This window comes from Choloepus didactylus, chromosome 14 (genome assembly GCF_015220235.1).
Source record: "Choloepus didactylus isolate mChoDid1 chromosome 14, mChoDid1.pri, whole genome shotgun sequence".
In the NCBI taxonomy this organism is placed as follows: domain Eukaryota; kingdom Metazoa; phylum Chordata; class Mammalia; order Pilosa; family Megalonychidae; genus Choloepus; species Choloepus didactylus.
Window position 1 is genome coordinate 75,874,550 of NC_051320.1, and position 21,936 is coordinate 75,896,485.

General features: G+C 36.5%; 1 protein-coding gene across 7 annotated transcripts in view; it reads right to left on the minus strand.

The window, feature by feature from the left end:
* Positions 1-21,936, minus strand: part of TAF2 (TATA-box binding protein associated factor 2) — a 177,290-nt gene that overhangs the window by 82,813 nt on the left and 72,541 nt on the right. For all 7 annotated transcript variants that reach the window (XM_037802780.1, XM_037802784.1, XM_037802782.1 and 4 more), the window contains 4 exons: positions 16,552-16,617; positions 14,864-15,116; positions 12,814-12,954; positions 9,961-10,071 (listed from right to left, as the gene is read on the minus strand). In XM_037802780.1, the coding sequence (XP_037658708.1) occupies positions 9,961-10,071; positions 12,814-12,954; positions 14,864-15,116; positions 16,552-16,617 (571 nt within the window). The remainder of the gene's footprint in view (positions 1-9,960; positions 10,072-12,813; positions 12,955-14,863; positions 15,117-16,551; positions 16,618-21,936) is intronic.

A 21,936-nucleotide genomic window follows, 5' to 3' on the forward strand; every position in this document is an offset into this window, starting at 1 on the left:
ATACAATGGAGGGGCACGGGATTCTTGATGTGGGTGTTGTTGTCTGACTTTTTTATTGTATTTTACTTTAATTATATTTTTTTGTTTTCTTGCTTTTTAGTTGCCATTTTTTCCCTCTTTTTTCCTTTTCCTTTTTTCTTTTCTTTTTTTTTTTTTTTTTTGCCTCTTCCTCTTTCTTTGTGGAAGAAATGGAAATGTCCCAATATAGACAGTGTTGGAGAATGCAAAACTACGTGATTATACAGGGAACCACTGACTGTTTACTTCAGATGGTGTTCCGGTTTGCTAATGCTGCCATTCTGCAAAACACCAGAAATGGATTGGCTTTCATAAAGGGGTTTTATTTGGTTACAAAGTTAGAGTCTTAAGGCCAAGAAAATGTCCAAATTAAGGCATCAACAGAAGGGTACCTTCACTGAAGAACACTGATGGCATCCAGTAAACCTCTGTTAGCTGGGAAGGCACATGGCTGGTGTCTGCTTGCTCCCAGGTTACGTTTCAAAATGGCATTCTCTAAAATGTGAGTGTCAGCTTTCAACAGCTTTCTTCAAAATGTCTCTCTTGGCTGTAGCAAGCGTCTGGGCCTGCATGGCTCTTTTTAAAGTACTCCAGTAAATTAATCAAAACCCACCCTGAATGGTGGGACCATACCTCCATGGAAATAATCTAATTGAAGGCATTACCCACTGTTGGGTGGGTCACATCTCCATGGAAACAACCTAATCCAAAGATTCCAACCTAATCAACACTAATACATCTGCCCCCAAAAGACTGCGTTAAAGAACATGGTGTTCTGGGGGACATAATATATCCAAACCAGCACAGATGGAATGTATGGTGTGTGAATAAAACTGTCTAAAAAATAAAGAGGGATACAAGTGCCAGAGAGAACGTGGAGAAAAGGATGTACCTCATCACCGTTGGTGGAGAAGTAGAATGGTGCAGCCTATCTGAAGGGCAGTGTGTTGGTTCCACACGAAGCTAAGCATGCGGTTGCCATATGGTCCTGTAACTTGGTTATTGGATATATACTTGGAAGAACTGAAAAGAGGGACACAAATGGACACCTGCACAGTGGGGTTTATGGTGTCAGTATTCACGATTTGTAGTGGATGGAGGTGGCCTAAGGGTACACAGACTGATGAATGGAATGACGAACTGTGGTGTACACATACAATGGAATACAGAGCTGCTACAAGAAGGAGTGAAGTTGTGAGGTGCATGGACATTGAGGATAGTATGTTGAGTGAAATAAACCAGACATGAACAGAAAAACATTATAATGCCTCACTAATTTGGACAAACTATAATATGCAAGCTCTGAGAATTGAGTCTGTGAGCACAGGTTAGCAGGGCAAGGCTTACTGTAAAGGTTCCTAGATTATAAGCTCTCACAGCAGTTACATCTATTTCTGTGTTGTACTGGTTATTTCTAAATTCTGAGATGCTGAGCTCTTTGTGTATAATCTGGTCAGTCCCTGGAACTTTGGGTATCTGTGTGACACTTGAGATTCAGAGCCAGAGTCTGGCAGCTATGAATGTCAGCATTACCCCATACAGCAAAAGTTACAGAGGCTGAAAAATGAGATTAGACTTCACATTAGAGATATGAATGAAATGGACTTGGTTAGGACTAAGGGAAATCAGATTAAAGGGTAAAGGACAATATGGACGGTGTTTGTAAAACTTCAATTTCTGTGTGAGACCAAAGAAAGAGATGTTTATTAGGTGCAAAATCTACATTTTTTTTAACACACCATATAATGTAACTTGTAAGGTCAGTTTATTCAAACAACATAATTACATGGAACGCTGAAGAGGGAGTAAAATCTGGTTGGTTTGTACAGGTTAGTGTGAAGCCCTAATACATCCCAGAGTAATCTGGGCAGAGAATAAAGATGTATTTGCAAAGCCCCCTTAAGGGACTGAGGGAAAATATGGAAATACTAAATTTCCCCACCTGGGGAATTAACGATATTCTCCTAAGAATTGGGGGTTACCAATTTAGAAGGCCGAGACCTTGACCTTGAGACTTGCCCTTATGAGGCTCATTACAGCAAAGGAAAGGCTAAGCCTACTGAAAATTGTGCCTGAGAGTCACCCCCAGAGAACCTCTTTTGTTGCTCATATGTGGCCTCTCTAAGCCAATTCTGCAGGTAAACTCACTGCCCTCCCCACTACGTGGGACATGATTCCCAGGGGTGTAAATCTCCCTGGCAATGTGGGACACAATTTGCAGGGATGAGCCTGGCCCTGGCATCATGGGATTGAGAAAGCCTTCTTGGACCAAAAAGGGGAAAAGAAAGGAAACAAAGTTTCAATGGCTGAGAGATCTCAAGTAGACTCGAGAGGTTATTCTAGAGGTTATTCTTATACATTATATAGACATCCCTTTTTAGATTTTAGTGTATTAGAATAGACAGAGGGAAATACCTGAAACTGTTGAACTGCAGCCCAGTAGCCCTTATTCTTGAAGACGATTATATATGTCTTACACTGTGTGACCATGTGATTATGAAAACTTTGTGGCTCCCACTCCCTTTATACAGCGTATGGACAGATTAATAGAAAAATGAGGACAAAAAGTAAATGAGTAATAGGGAGACATAGGGGTTTAGGGATATTCTGGGTGTTCCTTTTTACTTTCACTTTTATGCTTATTCTTTTTTGTGTGTGGTGATGAAAATGTTCAAAAATTGAATGTGATGATGAATGCACAACTACATAATGGATCTGTGAACAACTGATTATACACTATGTGACTATATCTCAATTATATTGAATTAAAAAAAAGAGAATGACCTTTGATATCAGACAGATCTTGACTTCTGGCCTGCTGCTCATTAGCCATGTGACCTTGGGTAAATCTCTTAACCTTTATAAAGCTCAGTCTCTTCACATGGAAGCTGAGATAATAAAAGTACCTATCTCAGAGGTCTGACGAGGATTACATTAGATTATTCATGTTTTAGCACAGGTCTTGGAACACACAAAAATAGCTACTCAACACATCCCAAAGTAATTTGGGCAGAAAATAAAAATATATATGCAGGCCCCCTGAGGAGCTGGGGGAAAATGCAGAGGTGTTGGGCTTCCTGGATTGTGGCTGACGTTCTCACAAACATTGAGGACTGGCGGTTTGATGTGCAAAGCCCTCTATCACGGGACTTGCCCTTATGAAGTGTGTTACTGCAAAGTAGAGGCTAAACCTGCTTATAATTGTGCCTAAGAGTCTTCCCCTGAGTACCTCTTTATTGCTCAGATGTGGCCCTCTCTCTCCAGCTAAGCCAACTCCACAAGTAAACTTACTGCCCTCCCCTCTACATGGGACCTGACTCCCAGGGGTGTAAATCTCCCTGGCAACACGGGATATGACTCCCGGGGATGAGTCTGGACCTGGCATCGTGGGATTGAGAACAACTTCTTGACCAAAAAGGGGATGCAAAATGAAACAAAATAAAGTTTCAGTGGCTGAGAGATTCCAGATGGAGTCAAGAGGTCACTCTGGAGGGCATTGTTATGCACTATATAGATAACCCTTTTTAGTTTTAATGCATTGGAATAGTTAGAAGTAAATACCTGAAACTCTCAAACTGCAAGCCAGTTGCCTTGACTCTTGAAGACGACTGTATAGCAATGCAGCTTAAAAGGGGTGACAGTGTGACTGTGAAAGCCTTGTGGATCACACTCCCTTTATCCATTGTATGGATGGATGAGTAGAAAAATGGGGACAAAAAAGCTAAATGAAAAATAGGGTGGGATGGGGAGGATGATTTGGATGTTCTTTTTTTACTTTCATTTTTTATTCTTATTTTTACTTTTTCTGGTACAAGGAAAACGTTCAAAAATAGACTGGGGTAATGAATGCACAACTGTATGATGGTACTGTGAACAACTGTACACTTTGGATGACTGTATGGTATGTGAATATATCTCAATAAAATTGAAAAAAAATAGCTACTGTTACTATTATTATTTGCATTTATGCTATCCTTAGCATCCTTTAGGGAACAAGATAAATGCCAATCTCAAACTATTTAATACAAAGTGACTATACAAAACAGTTAGCCTTCTTCTCAATACAAAAACAAAATAATGGGTTTTAGTTATTTCATAAAAAAATGAAGTGCAAACTTTAATAATCTATCAGTGTGTACCTCATAAAATCCTAAATGTAAAAGGTACGATGACATGGTGTAAAGCAGTACAGTGTACTGAAAAGATCATCCTGAGTGGCAGGAGCTCAAAGCATAATTCCCAGATTACATTTCCTATGTAAATTTAGACATTCAGCCTCTGAGCTTTACTTTAATTAGTCAAACAAGGAGTGACACACACCTTCTACCATTGAAATAAGGTTGATATGAATTAAAGGAAGTAAAACCACTTTGCAATGTAGAAAGCGCTGTTATACAAGGGCTACCATGGTTAAACTGTATAAATAATCTTCAATACAAGACAACCAACAAAAGTAATTGGACAAAACATCTTCCTATTCCATTTGAATAGAATCGGATTTGGCATCATCCCAAATTCTAATCTTGTAGCCTCATATAAAAGAAATTCATGTGTGTAGAAGAAAGGAGTGCCATAAACGAAAGCCAAAATAAACCAGCAGACTAGGAAAGAAAGTCTTACAAAAATGTTTTTAATTAATACTTTATTTTAAAATATAATTTTTAGGTCCATAAGGCACTAGGCCAAGTGCAATAGTTATAAAAAGAAATAAAATACATGGCTATTGACAGGAAATTTAAGTCTAACCTCTCTTCATCTTAGTCATTTCCTTTATCTCCAAATCAATAGACTAAATATATATATTACCTCAATATACTAAACTCTGCGGGCTTTCTGAATGTAGGAGATTAGCCAGATAATTGTATACTAGCCAGATAATGGTTCAGAAAAGTGACTTTGACATATAGATGCAATTAAGTGAATATAGGCAACTATTATTTGTTGAATGCTCTGGAGATACAGAGATAAGAGGTATTCTTGACTACAAGAACTATTTATATTGGCAAGCAAAGAAGAAAAACATTAAGGGCAAGAACAGAATTAAAGAAAGCACACTGTTCCAGAGCAAAGGAAAGGAATAACTCATCCCATTAGGAGGAGATATTGATCTTGAAAAAATAAGGAGTATTTTCAATAGGTAGCAAAAGGAGAAAGGCATCTCTTGGGTTAAGGGTACAACATTAACAAAAGTGCAAGTGGCATGAAAATGTATAGCATGTTAAAGGAAGAGAAAAGCTACTGATGCAGCTTCAGGGTAGGGGGATATAAAGTTGGAGGGGTGGGATGGAATCAAATTGTGGAGAGTTTTGAATGTCATGCAAAACGTCCACACTTCAGTTTACAAGCACTAAAGAGTCTCTAAAGATTTTTGAGGAAGTAAGAAACTGATGTGAGCTCCATCACAAAGAGTACTTTGGTCTTACCATGAAAATTTTAAGAGGAAAGATATTAGGAAATAAAGTTAGAAATGATGATGATGCTGTTGTAGCAGCTGCTGCTGATAGGAAATCCTTTATATATATATATCACCTCATGTAATCACCATAAAATCCTATTTTGTAGATGTACTATTATTACCCCCCCCCCCTTTTTTTAACAGATGAGAAAACTGAGGCACAGAAATTAAGTAATTCGCTCAAGGTTATATAGCTATTTTAACAGTCCAGGAAAGAAGAAAGGACTGAACTAAAACAGGGGAAGTAAAAAAGAGGTAGGTATGAGAGACAATGAAAAGGAAGAATCAAGTTTCATGTTTTGTGTTATATGCTCCAACTATGATATTAAACTAAATTTGTCTTCACAAATAAATTATTTTTTATAACACTATAATCTCAGCTATTCTGTTTATAGATTTAAGAATCTATCATCTGAAGATAATGTAAGAAATTGACCGTTTATCTTGGGATAGAATATACATTAAGTGAAGTTAGGAACCACTATCCCCTCCCAAAAGGGAAAAAAAAAAAAAAAAAAAAAGAATCTATCATCATAAACTATGTTTACTTCTTATACTGTCCCTATACATCAACTGTTCTCAAGAGCAGCTGATTTGTGCACCTGAGAGGACATTCAGTAGGGTTTGGAAATATTTTTGTTTCCAACAACTCAGGGGAAGGCATGCTATTAGCATCTAGTTGGTAGATGCCAAGCATGTTGCTAAACATCCTATAATGCACAGGAATAGAGCCCATAACAAAGAATTATCCAGTCCCAAATGTTAATAGAGTCATAGTTGAGAAATCCTACTATACACAAAAGGGTATGAATATATTATATCCTATTGAAGAAACTGGGCTGGATACTTTTCCTAGCAGTGAAGACTGATGAACAGAGCAGTAGTTATTGATAGAAGATACATGTAGGTATGTTATAACCTTTTCTGTACTTTACAAATGAGGTAGAGAAGTAGCTCTAACATCATGAAAAGGAGTGTTCACACACACACAGTTGTGAACCACTCACATCAGGGGTATAAACTGGACTACTTTGCCAATTTCATCAATTGTTACAATTCTATAATTCAACTTTATGGAGGAAAAATGTTTAAAGTGGAATAAAGTGCAAAACTACAGAGTGCTAAAAAGTAATAATAAAATTAATTAAAATTAGAACATGTAAGAAAAGCACCTATTATGGAATAAAGAACATAGTAAAAGCTCAATAAATGAATATCATTATCAACAACATGATTATTGAAAAAAAAGCTTGTATTTTTCTCTCTCAAAAAATAAACTCTATTGTTACATTTCTTTAAAAGTTTCCCTCTTTAAGAAGGAGAAATAAATAGGTCATGAAATTAAAAGCACAATTACCTAATAAGTAGATTATATTCTTTTCCAAATAGAGTTGTGCTATAGGCTATTCTTATTCTAATAAACTACCACTTTTATGCATATAAAAATTTTAAATAAGGCTTAAGGACTTACTTTGCTGAGCAAATGAATTCCAAGTTAAAAGATGAGATTTTTTCTATAACTTTCTAAATCTTAAATCAATTCCTCATTCCTTCAAGGCTAGAATTATTTTTCCAACCCTTTTCCCCTCTTTTTACTCCTAACCAAGCCCCCCTCAGATTTCTTAAGTTTACAGAGAGTTAAATTTATATCTAAATCCTTTTTGTACTCAAGAGACTTAAGCAATTCTAGAAACTGGAATCATAATAGAAGCCAGGGTATTCAAATCTCTGTGGTAAGTGAACATATGAAGAAAATGGATCCAGTTTTAAGAAAATAATGCCAAGTTAAAAAGATAACAACTTCCAAAATAATGATCTTAAAGCTTCCCAAATGCAATTAGCTCTCTGTCTTCTCTATACCTTTAGAGATGCTATTTGTCATATATTCCTCCTCTCCTGTCCTTTCAGCTTGTGAACTGACTCAAGAGGTTCAACCTTCCTCAGGAAGCCCTTTCTTGTTTCCCCAATCTTAATGTTTGTTTATCCTTTCAAGTACTTTCTCAGCAGCCTAAGCAACCCACTATCATAACACTTATTTCATTGTATTAAAATATTCTGTTCATTTGTGTGTTTCCTCCACTACAGATTAAGTAGCTAGAAAGATAAATTAGTCATCTTTGTATCATCAAAACCAAGCATATAGTTGGAGTCCCATTAATATCCATTCAATAAATGTACCTAGTTTAGAGAAAGACAGCTAAAAGGTGCCTACTATTTTCCAGCATTTTGTAAATTTATTATGGCATATAGATTACACATAAAGTGAAAAAAATTTGACAAACAAAATATTATATTGACCAGACTAATGACACTGGTTATAAGATCCCACACTTGGATAGCTCTTAAGAGTGGCAGAGATAACCATCTCACCTAAAGCCCTATTCATTTCGGCCTGTTTCCAAGCAGATGGTTGAACTAAATTACTTGTTGGGCTCTTTTAGTTTTAGTGTTTCAGATGAATTTTTGAGCCAGGAGTTTTAGAAACAGACTCCAGTATCTTATGCATAAAGAACTCATATTTTTTTTTCAATTTTAGGAAGATTCTCATAGTTATTTTAATGCAACATATGTTATAAAAACCAGTAACAAAGCCTACTGTGGGAAAATGAGCTTAAATAAATCTGAGAAATAGTTTAGAAGTCAAATACCCAGATTAAGCATCAGACAGTAATTTAAAGAAATGATGATGATGATGTTTTATGGGAATAATTGAGGGCTTCCCTACAAGTGGGCTGTGGCAGTCCCTGGCCTGAACAAAACAGGCCTGCAGACCTTGGCGCACAGCAGTCTGCGTGACCTAAATAGCTGATGTTTAACCTATCATCTTTGTAAGTCAGTAAAGAGAAAAAGGGGTAAATTGTAACTTTAAATGGGAAGTAAGCAGGAGTCTGAGAAACTCTTGGTCTCCTGAAAGAGCAAGAATGTTAATCTAGTCTACCTGCTTCCTGGCCCCCAAATGTTATCACTCTTGTGATTATTTACAAAGCCCCGTCCTATAATTCTTTTCTTCCTGCACCACCCTCATGTCACAGGATGCTCTCCCACCCTTAGGGATGTCTGTCTTAAACCCTTATAACTGGCTTGCTGTCCTCTTTCAATCGCACAACTTCCCTGCAAAAGCGGTACCCGCCTGGTGAGAAAAAAGCTGTTTGATTTCTGCCTCCCTGTGAGTAAGCCCCAAATAAAGGTCATGTTTCAGAAAATGCTCGGCATCTTCTTTGGTCTTTTGACTGGCAAAGTCCCCTTGGGCTGTGACAATAAATGATGATGATGATGAATGTTTTATGGATATAATTGAGGGCTTCCCTACAAGTGGGCCCAGACAGATTAAACAGTGATAACAGGAAAAAATTTAATCTGGTTCTGAAATGAAGAACTCTGAAGGGAAAATAATGAGAAAGCCATTTACACAGTCTATTAGATAAAATTCTCCTGAGAACTACCGTAGGCAATAAGTATCTATTAAAATAAAATACTGGAAAATCTGAGCTATTTAAAACAAAACAATATTGAAAGAAAGCTTCCTAAAAAGAATCTGCCAAGATGAGCTTGCACCTTGTTAAAAAAAAGTTGGACACATGACAAATACAACTAAGTTACCATGGAATCCTATGTCCCTAATATGCATTGTTCTGGGAGAGCAATGAGTATAAAGTCTATCAGAGATAAAAATCACAGTATTCAAAAACGGCAAGAAAAAGTGAATCAGCCATAATGTGTTCTTATAAAACATCATTTTTTGAGAACTCTTTTTAGTTTAAATCATTTGAATGCTATTCTACAGACTTTAAGAGAAAAGACAAATTTTGTCATCCCGGTTTTCTTTATAAATCAGCAAATTTGAATGAACATGTCTGTGACCTTTTAAATTATTATAATACTATATTAAAACTTTTCATGAATCTGACTTATTCTACCAATAACATGTATCTTTGTGCTGTTCCTTTAGCCTGGCATGACTTTCCCAGACTGTTCCTATTCACAGACTGGGATAGTCCTATTAATCTTTCATGACTCAATTTAAGGGTCACTTCTGTACAAAACTTCCCTGAATCTTTCTGTCTCTTTAAATTCTTGAAAGAAGGCACTACTTCCTATGAGTTCTCCTAGGAACTGTGTATGCCTTCATCATAGCAGTTACCAAGTGTGATGGTTAACTATTTACTTTTCTTCTCCTCTTATTAAGTTGAATCCTTGAGGGCCTAGAATCAAACAGTAATATACAATGGGTATTAAATAACTGTTTTTTTTGGCTTCCCCAAATCTGATGCACTACTATATCTCCACATTACAAGAGGTATAAGGAACATTTAAAAACCAACTAATCTTGGTTTTAATCCACTAGTTACTATAATAAATCCCGTTTGATGTCTCTATCTGTATAAATTTCGAGTACTATGAACTCAACAATGATTTTACACACTATTACTTTGAATACAAAATTCCATTGGCGAACTTTATAATATTTATTTAGAAAGGTTCCTTACCTTATTTTTTCTGTTGTCATTGTACTTGATTAAGTCTAAAATAAATGTTAAGACTTCTTTGGGACAAAGGTTATGAACATCTCTCAATAAAGCCATCGCAACCGGCATAGTCTACAAAAAAAAAAAATTTTTTTTTTAAAGTATATAACCTAACTCTTTCATTAGTATAATTTGTTGAATTGTATATAGAAAAAGGGTTACCTTGGGGCTGACAAAGATAATGTGATGGGTGGAGCCTAACTCTCCCTAACTCTCAATCCCTCTTTCTGATAGTATATCTCAAAGCATTCTAATATAAAAGAACTGAGTGAAAAACCAAGGGAAGAGTTGCATGACTCAATGTATTTTGTAGCCCAAGTACCTTGGACCTCATTTGTTGGAGGAAAGTATATGTAATGCAAATTGCATAAATTCAGTTCTGTGTGCTATAAGTAAAAGGTATAAGTTAGTTAGTGTTAGACAGACCATTATTCAACTCCTAACTATTCTATCAACTAAGGTGGATGTCTTTGGCTAGATGCTTACTGACTAGGAGCCTCAGTTTCCCCACAACCATTTTTAGGATTAAAAGAAATAATGGCTGGAGTTGAGCTCAGTAATTGGTCTTAGCACACACTGATTCTCTGGTACCACCTCCATCACCAGCCTAAGGATTTAGAAAAAAATGGTAAATTATCTGAAATCAAGCCTAACTTTTCCCTTTCCAAATTTTCATAAGCAGCTTCTATAAGGATGACAAAACATGACTCTCACACAGAGGTAACTTCTACCAGTAAAATGAAGCTAATGAAAATCTAGGCAGAATCACAGATGAACAGACATAATAGTCCTCAGCACACAAGGAGATTAGGACCACACCCCCTTATCAAAATAACTATACTGTCTAAACTGGGGGCCAGAAAGGAGGATGGCTCCTTTGCTTGCTTGAAGGAGCAGAAGCAATAAGAGCAACAAAAGTCAGTTTTAATGCCCTAAGAAAAACTGAATTTCAGGAAAAGCTCTTTTCCATAGAAGTATCTGTCCTTTGATTACTCTGCCCTTTTAGGACTTATGTTTGATTTAGATACCAATCTTCTCTTTTTTTCTGTACACTTGAGGTATTATATGAAAGGTAAATTAGTCTAAAAGCACTGTTTTTCAAACTTCTTTGGCTGCAGTCAACCATAAGAAATACATTTTACATCTCAAATTAGCACATGCACACACACAAATTTTAGATGCAATGTATATAAACTAAAACAAAAGAAAACTTAAACCTATCCTCATCACATCTGATGCCTTCTGACACTGCCTATTCTGTTTCATTTACTTAAAAATAAAAAGTTGGTCACAATTTCTGAAATTGCTCTCACAACTTTCTCACTTATGGGTCACAACTCCCAGCTGAAACACCGATCTAAGTTCATGGAAGCACAATGGCATAATGAAGGGGTTATATCGAGTAGACAGAGAAGTTAACTAGCTTCCATATCATAAATCAGTAAAATGGAAATAGGGAGCTTAATAGCATTTAGTTACTACCAAATGTTCAGTTCTTTAATATAAAATAATAGGATGCCAAAGACTTCTTTGATAACACCAATGTTGCCTTTCCCTAAACATGGATCATCCTGAATGTGTTTTGCTGATGAAATTTACTAAAAATATATCATGATATTCACTATCAGCACGCACCTCAATGCCACTGGGCAATCCTTTTACTTTTCCATATATTGCATGTAAATCTCAACTTACAAAACACCTCCCTCAAAAATCTCTTTTCACTTGTTTTAAATCTTTTCACTTGATTTCCATCTGCCTCAAAAAAAGGAATGTTCTTATCATTTCTAAAATTAACCTCTCTACATGTGCCCCACCTCTAGTAACACCTTCAGGATTTGGTTCACCTTCTTTCTTTTATATTTACTTTCTCCTACTTAAATGTTTCATCTCTCTCTCCCCATCAGCTCCTTCCTCTCTGCCAAACATGCTTCCAGTTTTTTTCCTTTTCCTTTCTCTAAACAAATCACATCAAAACAAAATAGAATCCAAAATGTCCTCTTCCTCCTCCCAGATTTATCCTCAGCAGTCTCCTTTCTCCTATTCATCAGCACCAAAATCATGAAAGAGCAGGTTTCATTCATTTTCTCTACTTCAATTCCACTTACCTTTCCCAGTTCAATCTAGTTAATATGATTTCTGCATTCACTACTACTAAATTATGCAAAAAATTATAAATGATTTTCAAGATGCCTAAATACTGACCAACCTGCCATTAACACATTCCTTCCTGAAATAGTGTCTCTAACCTTAATCACACGACTACGACCATTTGCTAAGTTAGCATTTACAGAAAACTTATTTTGTGATAAGCATAGTGCAAAACACTTCACATGCTTGATCTTATATAATTCTAAAAAAAAGATAAATTTTACAATTGAGTAAACAGACTTAGAAGGTTAAGGAACTTGTCTAGACACAAACTGCTAGTAAACAGTCAAACTAGGACTGAAACTCAGATCTATATGGAGAGTTGTATGCTTTACTGCCTCTGACTCAATAAACTGTCCATATTCTAGAAGGACCACCATCAGAAGAACCTCTTCACAACGCCATCCTCCATGTAACCAACCAAAAGAGCAAATTATTCATTTCTATTCTCTCTTATTAATGTGTTCCCTACAGCTCATAAAATCAATGCACAATCACTCAAAAGTTTTTGAAAAAATATTCAGAAGCAAAAAAAAAAAAAAAAAAAAGGCAAAAGTATAAGGAAGTAAACACATCTACTATTTGAGTAGTCCACAGTTAAACTGAGTTACATAGATAGTGGCATAAAGCATAATCAAGAGAAAATTTTAAAATAAACTGTACCTTCTGTAGAAAATAACTTTGAAAGCTAATAAAGTTGTTTGTTTTCACAATGTTTGGACAAGTTTTACAACAAAACATTCTAGTAAAGAGTGACTTCATGGCTGGAGGTCCTGTCCAAGTGCTCACCATTGAATTTGCAATCTGCATTATTAGAAACAGAAGTAATTTTCATCACCATTGTTTTGAAACAAAACAGCTTTCCAAAAGTTATCAATACTACAATTGGATTAGGTTTCAACATTTTCAATTTTCAGAAATTTAAGTTTTTAGCCTTTCACAGCCATTTCTGAGAAAATATACCAACTCACCAAAACTTTTTAAAATATTTGCACTAACAATTACCTTCTATAAGTTAACTTTTAAATTGCAGGACTTATTCTTTTGTTTTGAGAAAATAAATATTTATAAAAGGCTTCTATTCTGAATAACAAGTAGCTTGTCTTTATCCATTTAAACAGATGTATTCTAACATCTTACATTTACTTAGAAATGTCACTATGGATTTTAAGTAAGTTTTTTCAAGCTATGCTAACTGAAAAGCCCAATCCAGTGCTACTAGTTAAGCCTGTAAGAATGCTTTACCAAAAAACTCTATCTTACCATTGGTATTTTTACTGTATATAAAAAATATCTCTGGAAAGAATAAAATCATTAACTGTAAATATATTCTATAATTTTATGTATATGCCAAGAATTTAGCATGCAAAACTCATAAAGTTCTTTATAGAAGCAATTAAATTATATCTTTTTTCCCCTCATACATATGAGAACATAGGACTCTACTCATTTGCTATCATTAAAGATAAAACAAATCTAAACCATCATAATATGTTGAAATGCTGGACAAATGGATGTAGCAGTGAGAACAGCAAAAGTCACTAAAGGGGAATGAACCTGTTACAAGAAGCTTTTTAAATACTTGGAAACCAGAATTTCTGGTCAAATTTTTGTCTGCATTTTTCTGGTTTTCATTTGTTCTCCCTTTTTTATTTCACCTAAAGAAAAATAGTTTTCTTAATAAACTAACTTAAATTATAGAGGCTATCATTTAAAATCATATGTCACTAAAATTCTCTTTGGCTTTACAATCTGACTTTCAGCTTGACAATTACAAAAATTTGGTGCCTATCTACTTTCAGACCAAAAGACACCTTTCAAATCAGTCCTGTTAAAAGCATTTGGCAATGTTTGTTGCTCAGATGTGGCCCTCTCTCTCTAGCTAAGCCAACTTGAAAGATGAAATCACTGCCCTCCCCCCTACGTAAGATCAGACACCCAGGGGAGTGAATCTCCCTGGCAATGTGGAATATGACTCCTGGGGAGGAATGTAGACCCGGCATCGTGGGATGGAGAACATCTACTTGACCAAAAAGGGGATGTGAATGGAAATGAAATAAACTTCAGTGGCAGAGAGATTACAAAAGGAGCCGAGAAGTCACTCTGGTGGGCACTCTTATGCACAATATAGACAACCCTTTTTAGGTTCTAATGAATTGGGGTAGCTGGTGGTGGATACCTGAAACTATCAAACTACAACCCAGAACCCATGAATCTTGAAGACAACTGTATTATAATGTAGCTTATGAGGGGTGACAATGGGATTGGGAAAGCCATAAAGACCACACTCCCCTTGGTTTAGTTTATGGATGGACGAGTAGAAAAATAGGGGAAGGAAACAAACAAACAGACAAAGGCACCCAGTGTGTTCTTTTGTATTTTAATTGCTCTTTTTCACTTTAATTATTATTCTTGTTACTTTTGTGTGTGTGCTAATGAAGGTGTCAGGGATTGATTTTGGTGATGAATGTACAACTATGTAACGGTACTGTGAACAATCAAATGTACGATTTGTTTTGTATGACTGCATGGTATGTGCATACATCTCAATAAAAAGAATATTAAAAAAAAAAAAAAGCATTTGGCAAAAGCTTTCAAAGAACCAGCTACCAAGCAAATTTAAAGAATAATGGTGAATTTTATTCATTTTCAGGGATTTTTTTTTTTAATTTTCAGTAGTCATCTTGTTTTTTTCTATTGTATATAATCTCACCTTTGCAAGGCAGAAGCAAGCTGACATTCTTACACGGTAGAAACACTGCTCTTGTTCTAATATGTCAGTGAGTGCAAGCCGAGATGCTGGAGTAGGGAATTTTTCCAAGGCCAAAATGGATTCTTGCTGTGCAACAACATCCCTCTCATAGCGGAGCTGATACTGCCACATAAAATCAGCTTGTTCAAATTCTACCTTTCTCAAAACTGACATATCTGGGTCTATCCTTATCCACAGCAATGGGGAATCAGCACTAAAAGAAAATCGCACATTTATTAAAACTTACAATTCTATACATTTTGAAAATGAAACAAAGTATTTATTAACACATTCCTCTTCTAGATGTGGTATTCACATCTTAACTGCCTTAAAGTTTTACTGTATTCATTTTTTTAAAATCACATCATTTTTTCAAAATAACACTGATAACTTTCTCATTATGTATGATATATGTCAACATTCTCACAATTTTTAATCTACATCAACCCTGCTGGGAATATCTCCAAGGGTAAAAGGATGGCTGTCACAAAGGATATTGAAAATTTCATTTTCTGTCTGAAAACACTAATTTTGAGATTTTAGATTTCTGATTATGTGACACAAAAAAAGCAAATGAGACCAAATTTCTTCATTCAACCTCTTACAGTCTAATAATTGAATATGGCTAAAAATACCACCCGTGGACATAAAACTGTGATTAAGAAATAAAAACATTTATTAATTTAATTTGTTTAGCTGACTTTTAATATACATTTTTATTTTTAAATGCTAGACTCATGATAATGTTTTTCAAAAGGCAGGTTCTGAAATTCTAATTATCTTGGGGCATATTACCAATCTATTTTATGTACTTTACAAAGTAACAAGCACAGTTTTAAAAAACCCAGTCAAAAGTCCACATTTTCATCAAAAGAACATACATTAAAGATTTTCATCTAGGAATCATTACTTTGAATACTAATTCAGTTCAACAAATACTACTGGGTGCTTACTACATGCAAGGTATTTGCTATGGAAAAATTAAAATACTGATCCTCAAGGTCAGGTGAACATAATCTGAATATAAACAGTAGTGATAATTTGGTGATTGAATTAGTAAATAATTACAGATTCTTTTTTTTTAAAATACAGGCACAAAATGGATGGGCAAAATAAGAATGTTTGAGCTATTTTACATATAAAAAGAGAAATGCTGTGAATCAATAAATATTAGAACATACGATTTTTAAATTATGTTTGGCAAACAAAAGAAACCTCAAACATTCCCTGGAATATTGGTCCAAAGAAAAGGAGAATCACTATCACCTGGGAACTCATTAGAAATGCAAAATATTAGGCCCCACTAGGGAAGTAACGAATCAGGTACCACATCTGAAGAAATGATTTGCATGCATAATAGTTTGCAAAGCTCTGCTCTAGGGACACCTGGGGAAGCAAGAAAGCCCCCAGTCAAGGCTGTGTCCACCCCCACAATTATCCTTTCTCTCACCTAGAGCAGGCCAGATTTCCTTCTATTTCTTTGATTAATTATGGTTTCATGTAAGATTTGCTTTTAATATAAGGTTTCCATTGTCTTTATAAAGTTTTAAAAGCACTGATTTTGAGGATAATCGTATACTTTAAGATATGCATAACAAGACAAATGAGAATGCAGAAATTATATCCTTAAATTTAAGTAACTAACTTACTCCATTGCTGAAAGATCCATGTCAACTTCTTCTCCATTCATCAGTGGGATTTTTTTCTTCTTATTTCTACATTTAAGAAAAAGTAAGTTAAAACACCTTTTCTGAAAGATATTTTATGGAGTGCTTACTAAGTCCCATACAACATATGGTCAAGAAAATAAGTGGATCCCACAAAATGCTAGGAGAAAAGGAGGTGATGGTGATGATGATTGTGCTGGTTTGCATGTTCTTTTCCAATCTTATGGGGGCAGACCTATTGAGGGTGGGACCTTTTGATTAGATTGTTTCCATGGAGATGTGACCTGCCCATTCAAAGTGGGTCTTAATTGTCTTGACTGGCATCCTCTAGGAGAGGACAAAAGGCAGAGACATTATGAAGAAAGCTCAGAGATGCTTAAGAGAGAAAACACCCAGAGATATTTTGGGGACAGCCATTGAAACCAGAACCAGAGGAGAAGCTAAGAGATGAAATCCAGAGAATGCCCTAGAGAAGCTAAGAGAGGACCCCCAGATGCTTAGAGAGAAATGTCCTGGGAGAAACAAACAAGGACACACAGGAGTTGTGAGAGAGAAGCTAAGACAGAAGCCCAGAGACATTTTGAAGAAAGCAATGAAAACCAAAAGCTAACCCCAGGAGAGGCCCAGTAAACTCCAGCCATGTGCCTTCCCATGTGACAGAGGAAACCCAGATGCCATCGAACTTTCTTCAGTAAAGGTATTTGACTATTGATGCCTTAATTGGGACATTTTCATGGCCTTAGAACTGTAAATTTATAAACTAACAAACCTCCATTGTAAAAGCCAATCCATTTTTGGTCTTTTGCATTTTGGCAGCTTTAGCAAACCAGAACAATAATGACATTAACGAGTAATAACTAGAGCAAGCACTCTTTAACTGTTCACTAGGGCAAGCACTATGCTATATGTTTCACACACATGATCTCATTCAGTACATCAACCACCTTACAAGTACATAAAGAAAAGTACACCCTTTAACTAATGAGAATTACTAGTAGAAGAGATAGGATTTAATCTAAATGGTATCTTTCTAGACCAGGATTTCTCGATTGGTATTGATACTTTGAGCTGGATAATTGTTGTGGGGGGATGTCCTGTGCATTGTAGGATGGTTAGCAGCCTCCTTGGCCTCTACCCACTACATGCCAGTAGCAGCCCCCAAGTAGTGATAATCAAAAATGTCTCTAGATACTGCCAACTGTTCCTTGGGGGAAAAATTGCCTCCAGTTGTGAACCATTAGGTCTAGATCCTAGAATATAGAGCTCTGTTGACAATGAAGTAGCCAAGGGGCACATGTGGTGACTAAGCACTTTAAATGAAGCTAGTTTGAATTCAGATGGGCTATAAGTATAAAATACACACTGGACTTCAAAGATTCGGTATAAAAAAAAATGTAAAATATCAATAATTTTATATGGATTACATGCTGAAATGACAAAAGTTTGGATATACTGGGCTACATAAAATACATTGTTTCAATTCAATTTCATGGTTTTTTTTAAATTTTTCTAATGGAACTCCTAGCAAATTTTAAATTATATATGTGGCTTCATTTGTGAATTGTATTCTATTTATATATATATTTAGAGCTTTGCTCTAAAGTCTGGGCTCTTATAGCCATAATTAAATTATGTAAAAATGGTAGCCCACAAAATAAGGAAGTCTCCTAACAGAAGAACAGAGATATAAACAGAAATCTTCAATTAACCATGAGAGCTTGAGAAATCCTCTTGATTAATTCCATCTTGAAGGGCCCAAAACTTAAATGTCAGAAACCCCGCCCATAAAAAGCCCGCAAAAACTAACTTCCTTGCCAGCAAAAGCTAACTTCCTCTCAGCTCTGCATCATATCTGTCCCATCCACTCAGCTGGGGCAGTCACTATTTTGTGCACTGCCCAGGCAGGCTCCTTTCCACTCTCGGAATAAACGCCTTTGCCCGAACTCCTCGGTTGTCTCTCGTCTCTGGTGATCGGCGTAGCTTTCAAATCTATCCCACAATATACTTTCTGTTGGAACACTTATTTAGATCCCATGCGTATAGAAAAATTACAAGTACTAAATTATAAATTTCTACAAGGTGGAGGACCAAACCAACTTTTAAATTCAGTCTGTAAATTGCCTAACTAGGCACTTCACTGGGAGAATTAGGTTCTTACAGGCTTGTAATCATAAATCTGGTAAAAAAGGACTTGATGGAAGTAAAAAGAAAATACTGTATAGAAATATCTCAATGAATAGAGACATTACGAAAAAATCATGTCACTCAGCAAATACGTATTTAATGTTTACTATGTGCAGGACACTGTTCATAAGCAGACAAATTAAGAAGGGATTTGGATTGGAAAATTGTTAGATTTTCCAATTCTGAATGGAGATAGAGAGCAACTAAATTTCAAATTAAGGATTTCATGCAACATTAAAAGATATCCTACAGAAGGGACATCAAATGTAATGGAAATTAAACACAATAAAACTGTCTATTTTGAAGCTGGAAGGAACAAAGTAAACAATATTAAATCAAAGTTTAACAAAAAAGCAAAATATATAAATTAAAATTCAACTTAAACCATATATTTTCTCGAAAAAACTGGCAATTGCAATTTTATGTAAAAAAAGGTAAGAGAATCTATGAATAAAGGAATCCTTACTAGCACATGAAAAAAAAACCATGCCTGAAATGAGATATGAATAATTCTGAACTATGTGCTAAATTACTGCACAGATTATTGCAAGGCACTGCCCTCTACAAAACAAAGTAAATGATTAACTACCAAACATCTCAAGGGTATTCATTAGTATACATAATTAATTAAGCAAAAACAAAAGCAACTGCTTCCATGTCAATTACTTACGTATCATAAAATCTACTGGATAACACACTAAAAATCAGATTGAGGGCAAATAAAACTAACAACTTAGAACACAGACTTTCTGTGTTCCTGACACCAGAGAATATCCAAATATATTTATTAGAGAATAAAAAATCTGAGGAAATGTTATGAAAAGTGTAGCAATCAGATGTCCCCAATTTCTGAGGTAAACTGAACAAAAGGAAGGGGGGATTTCACTCTGAATTAAGAAAGAATTTTCTCAAAGGAAAAAATTCAGTATACGAAGATTTCAGAATCAAGTTCACTGTAGGCCTCTAAAATCAAGACAATTCTAATATAAGATAAACTAAAAAGTAGTCATAACTCTAAGGCTTCTATTCCTAAAATTCCTCCAACAAAGCACAGAAATGTTCTTATCTTTTATTATTCAGAGTACATGCTAACGGCTCAGTTAAAAAGAAGTAAAGATCGGGAAGCGGGGCAAGATGGCAGACTGGTGAGCTGTATGTTTTAGTGACTGCTCCAGGAAAGTAGGTAGAAAGCCAGGAACTGCGTGGACTGGACACCACAGAGCAATCTGACTTTGGGCATACTTCATACAACACTCATGAAAACGTGGAACTGCTGAGATCAGAGAAATCTGTAAGTTTTTGCGGCCAGGGGACCCGCGCCCCTCCCTGTCAGGCTCAGTCCCGTGGGAGAAGGGGCTGTCAGCTCCAGGAAGGAGAAGGGAGAACTGCAGTGGCAGCCCTTATCAGAAACTCATTCTACTGATCCAAACTCCAACCATAGACAGACTGAGACCAGACACCAGAGAATCTGAGAGCAGCCAGCCCAGCAGAGGAGACAGGCATAGAAAAAAACAAACACGAAAAACTCCAAAATAAAAGTGGAGGATTTTTGGAGTTCTGGTGAACACAGAAAGGGAAGGGCCCTGAGGCGCATATGCAAATCCCGAAGAAAACCTGATCTCTCTGCCCTGTGGACCTTTCCTTAATGGCCCTGGTTGCTTTGTCTCTTAGCATTTCAATAACCCATTAGATCTCTGAGGAGGGCCCTTTTTTTTTTAATCCTTTTTTTTTTTCCTAAAACAATTACTCTAAGAAGCCCAATACAGAAAGCTTCAAAGACTTGCAATTTGGGCAGGTCAAGTCAAGAGCAGAACTAGGGAGAGCTCTGAGACAAAACGCAATAATCCAGTGGCTGAGAAAATTCACTAAACACCACAACTTCCCAAGAAAAGGGGGGTGTCCGCTCACAGCCATCATCCTGGTGGACAGGAAACACTCCTGCCCATCGCCAGCCCCATAGCCCAGAACTGCCCCAGGCAACCCAGTGTGACGGAAGTGCTTCAAATAACAGGCACACACCACAAAACTGGGCGTGGACATTAGCCTTCCCTGCAACCTCAGCCGATTGTCCCAGAGCTGGGAAGGTAGAGCAGTGTGAATTAACAAAGCCCCATTCAGCCATCATTTCAGCAGACTGGGAGCCTCCCTACACAGCCCAGCAGCCCAGAACTGCCCTGGGGGACGGCACTCACCTGTGACATAGCACAGTCATCCCTCAACAGAGGACCCAGGGTGCACGGCCTGGAAGAGGGGCCCACTTGCAAGTCTCAGGAGCCATACGCCAATACCAAGGACTTGTGGGTCAGTGGCGGAGACAAACTGTGGCAGGACTGAACTGAAGGATTAGACTATTGCAGCAGCTTTAAAACTCTAGGATCACCAGGGAGATTTGATTGTTAGAGCCACCCCCCCCTCCCTGACTGCCCAGAAACACGCCCCATATACAGGGCAGGCAACACCAACTACACACGCAAGCTTGGTACACCAATTGGACCCCACAAGACTCACTCCCCCACTCACCAAAAAGGCTAAGCAGGGGAGAACTGGCTTGTGGAGAACAGGTAGCTCGTGGATGCCACCTGCTGGTTAGTTAGAGAAAGTGTACTCCACGAAGCTGTAGATCTGATAAATTAGAGATAAGGACTTCAATTGGTCTACAAATCCTAAAAGAACCCTATCAAGTTCAGCAAATGCCACGAGGCCAAAAACGACAGAAAATTATAAAGCATATGAAAACACCAGACGATATGGATAACCCAAGCCCACGCACCCAAATCAAAAGACCAGAAAAGACACAGCACCTAGAGCAGCTACTCAAAGAACTAAAGATGAACAATGAGACCATAGTACGGGAGACAAAGGAAATCAAGAAGACCCTAGAAGAGCATAAAGAAGACATTGCAAGACTAAATAAAAAAATGGATGATCTTATGGAAATTAAAGAAACTGTTGACCAAATTAAAAAGATTCTGGACACTCAGAATCTGGACTAGAGGAAGTTGAACAACGAATCAGTGACCTGGAAGATGACAGAATGGAAAATGAAAGCATAAAAGAAAGAATGGGGAAAAAAATTGAAAAAATCGAAATAGACCTCAGGGATATGATAGATAATATGAAACGTCCAAATATAAGACTCATTGGTGTCCCGGAAGGGGAAGAAAAGGGCAAAGGTCTAGGAAG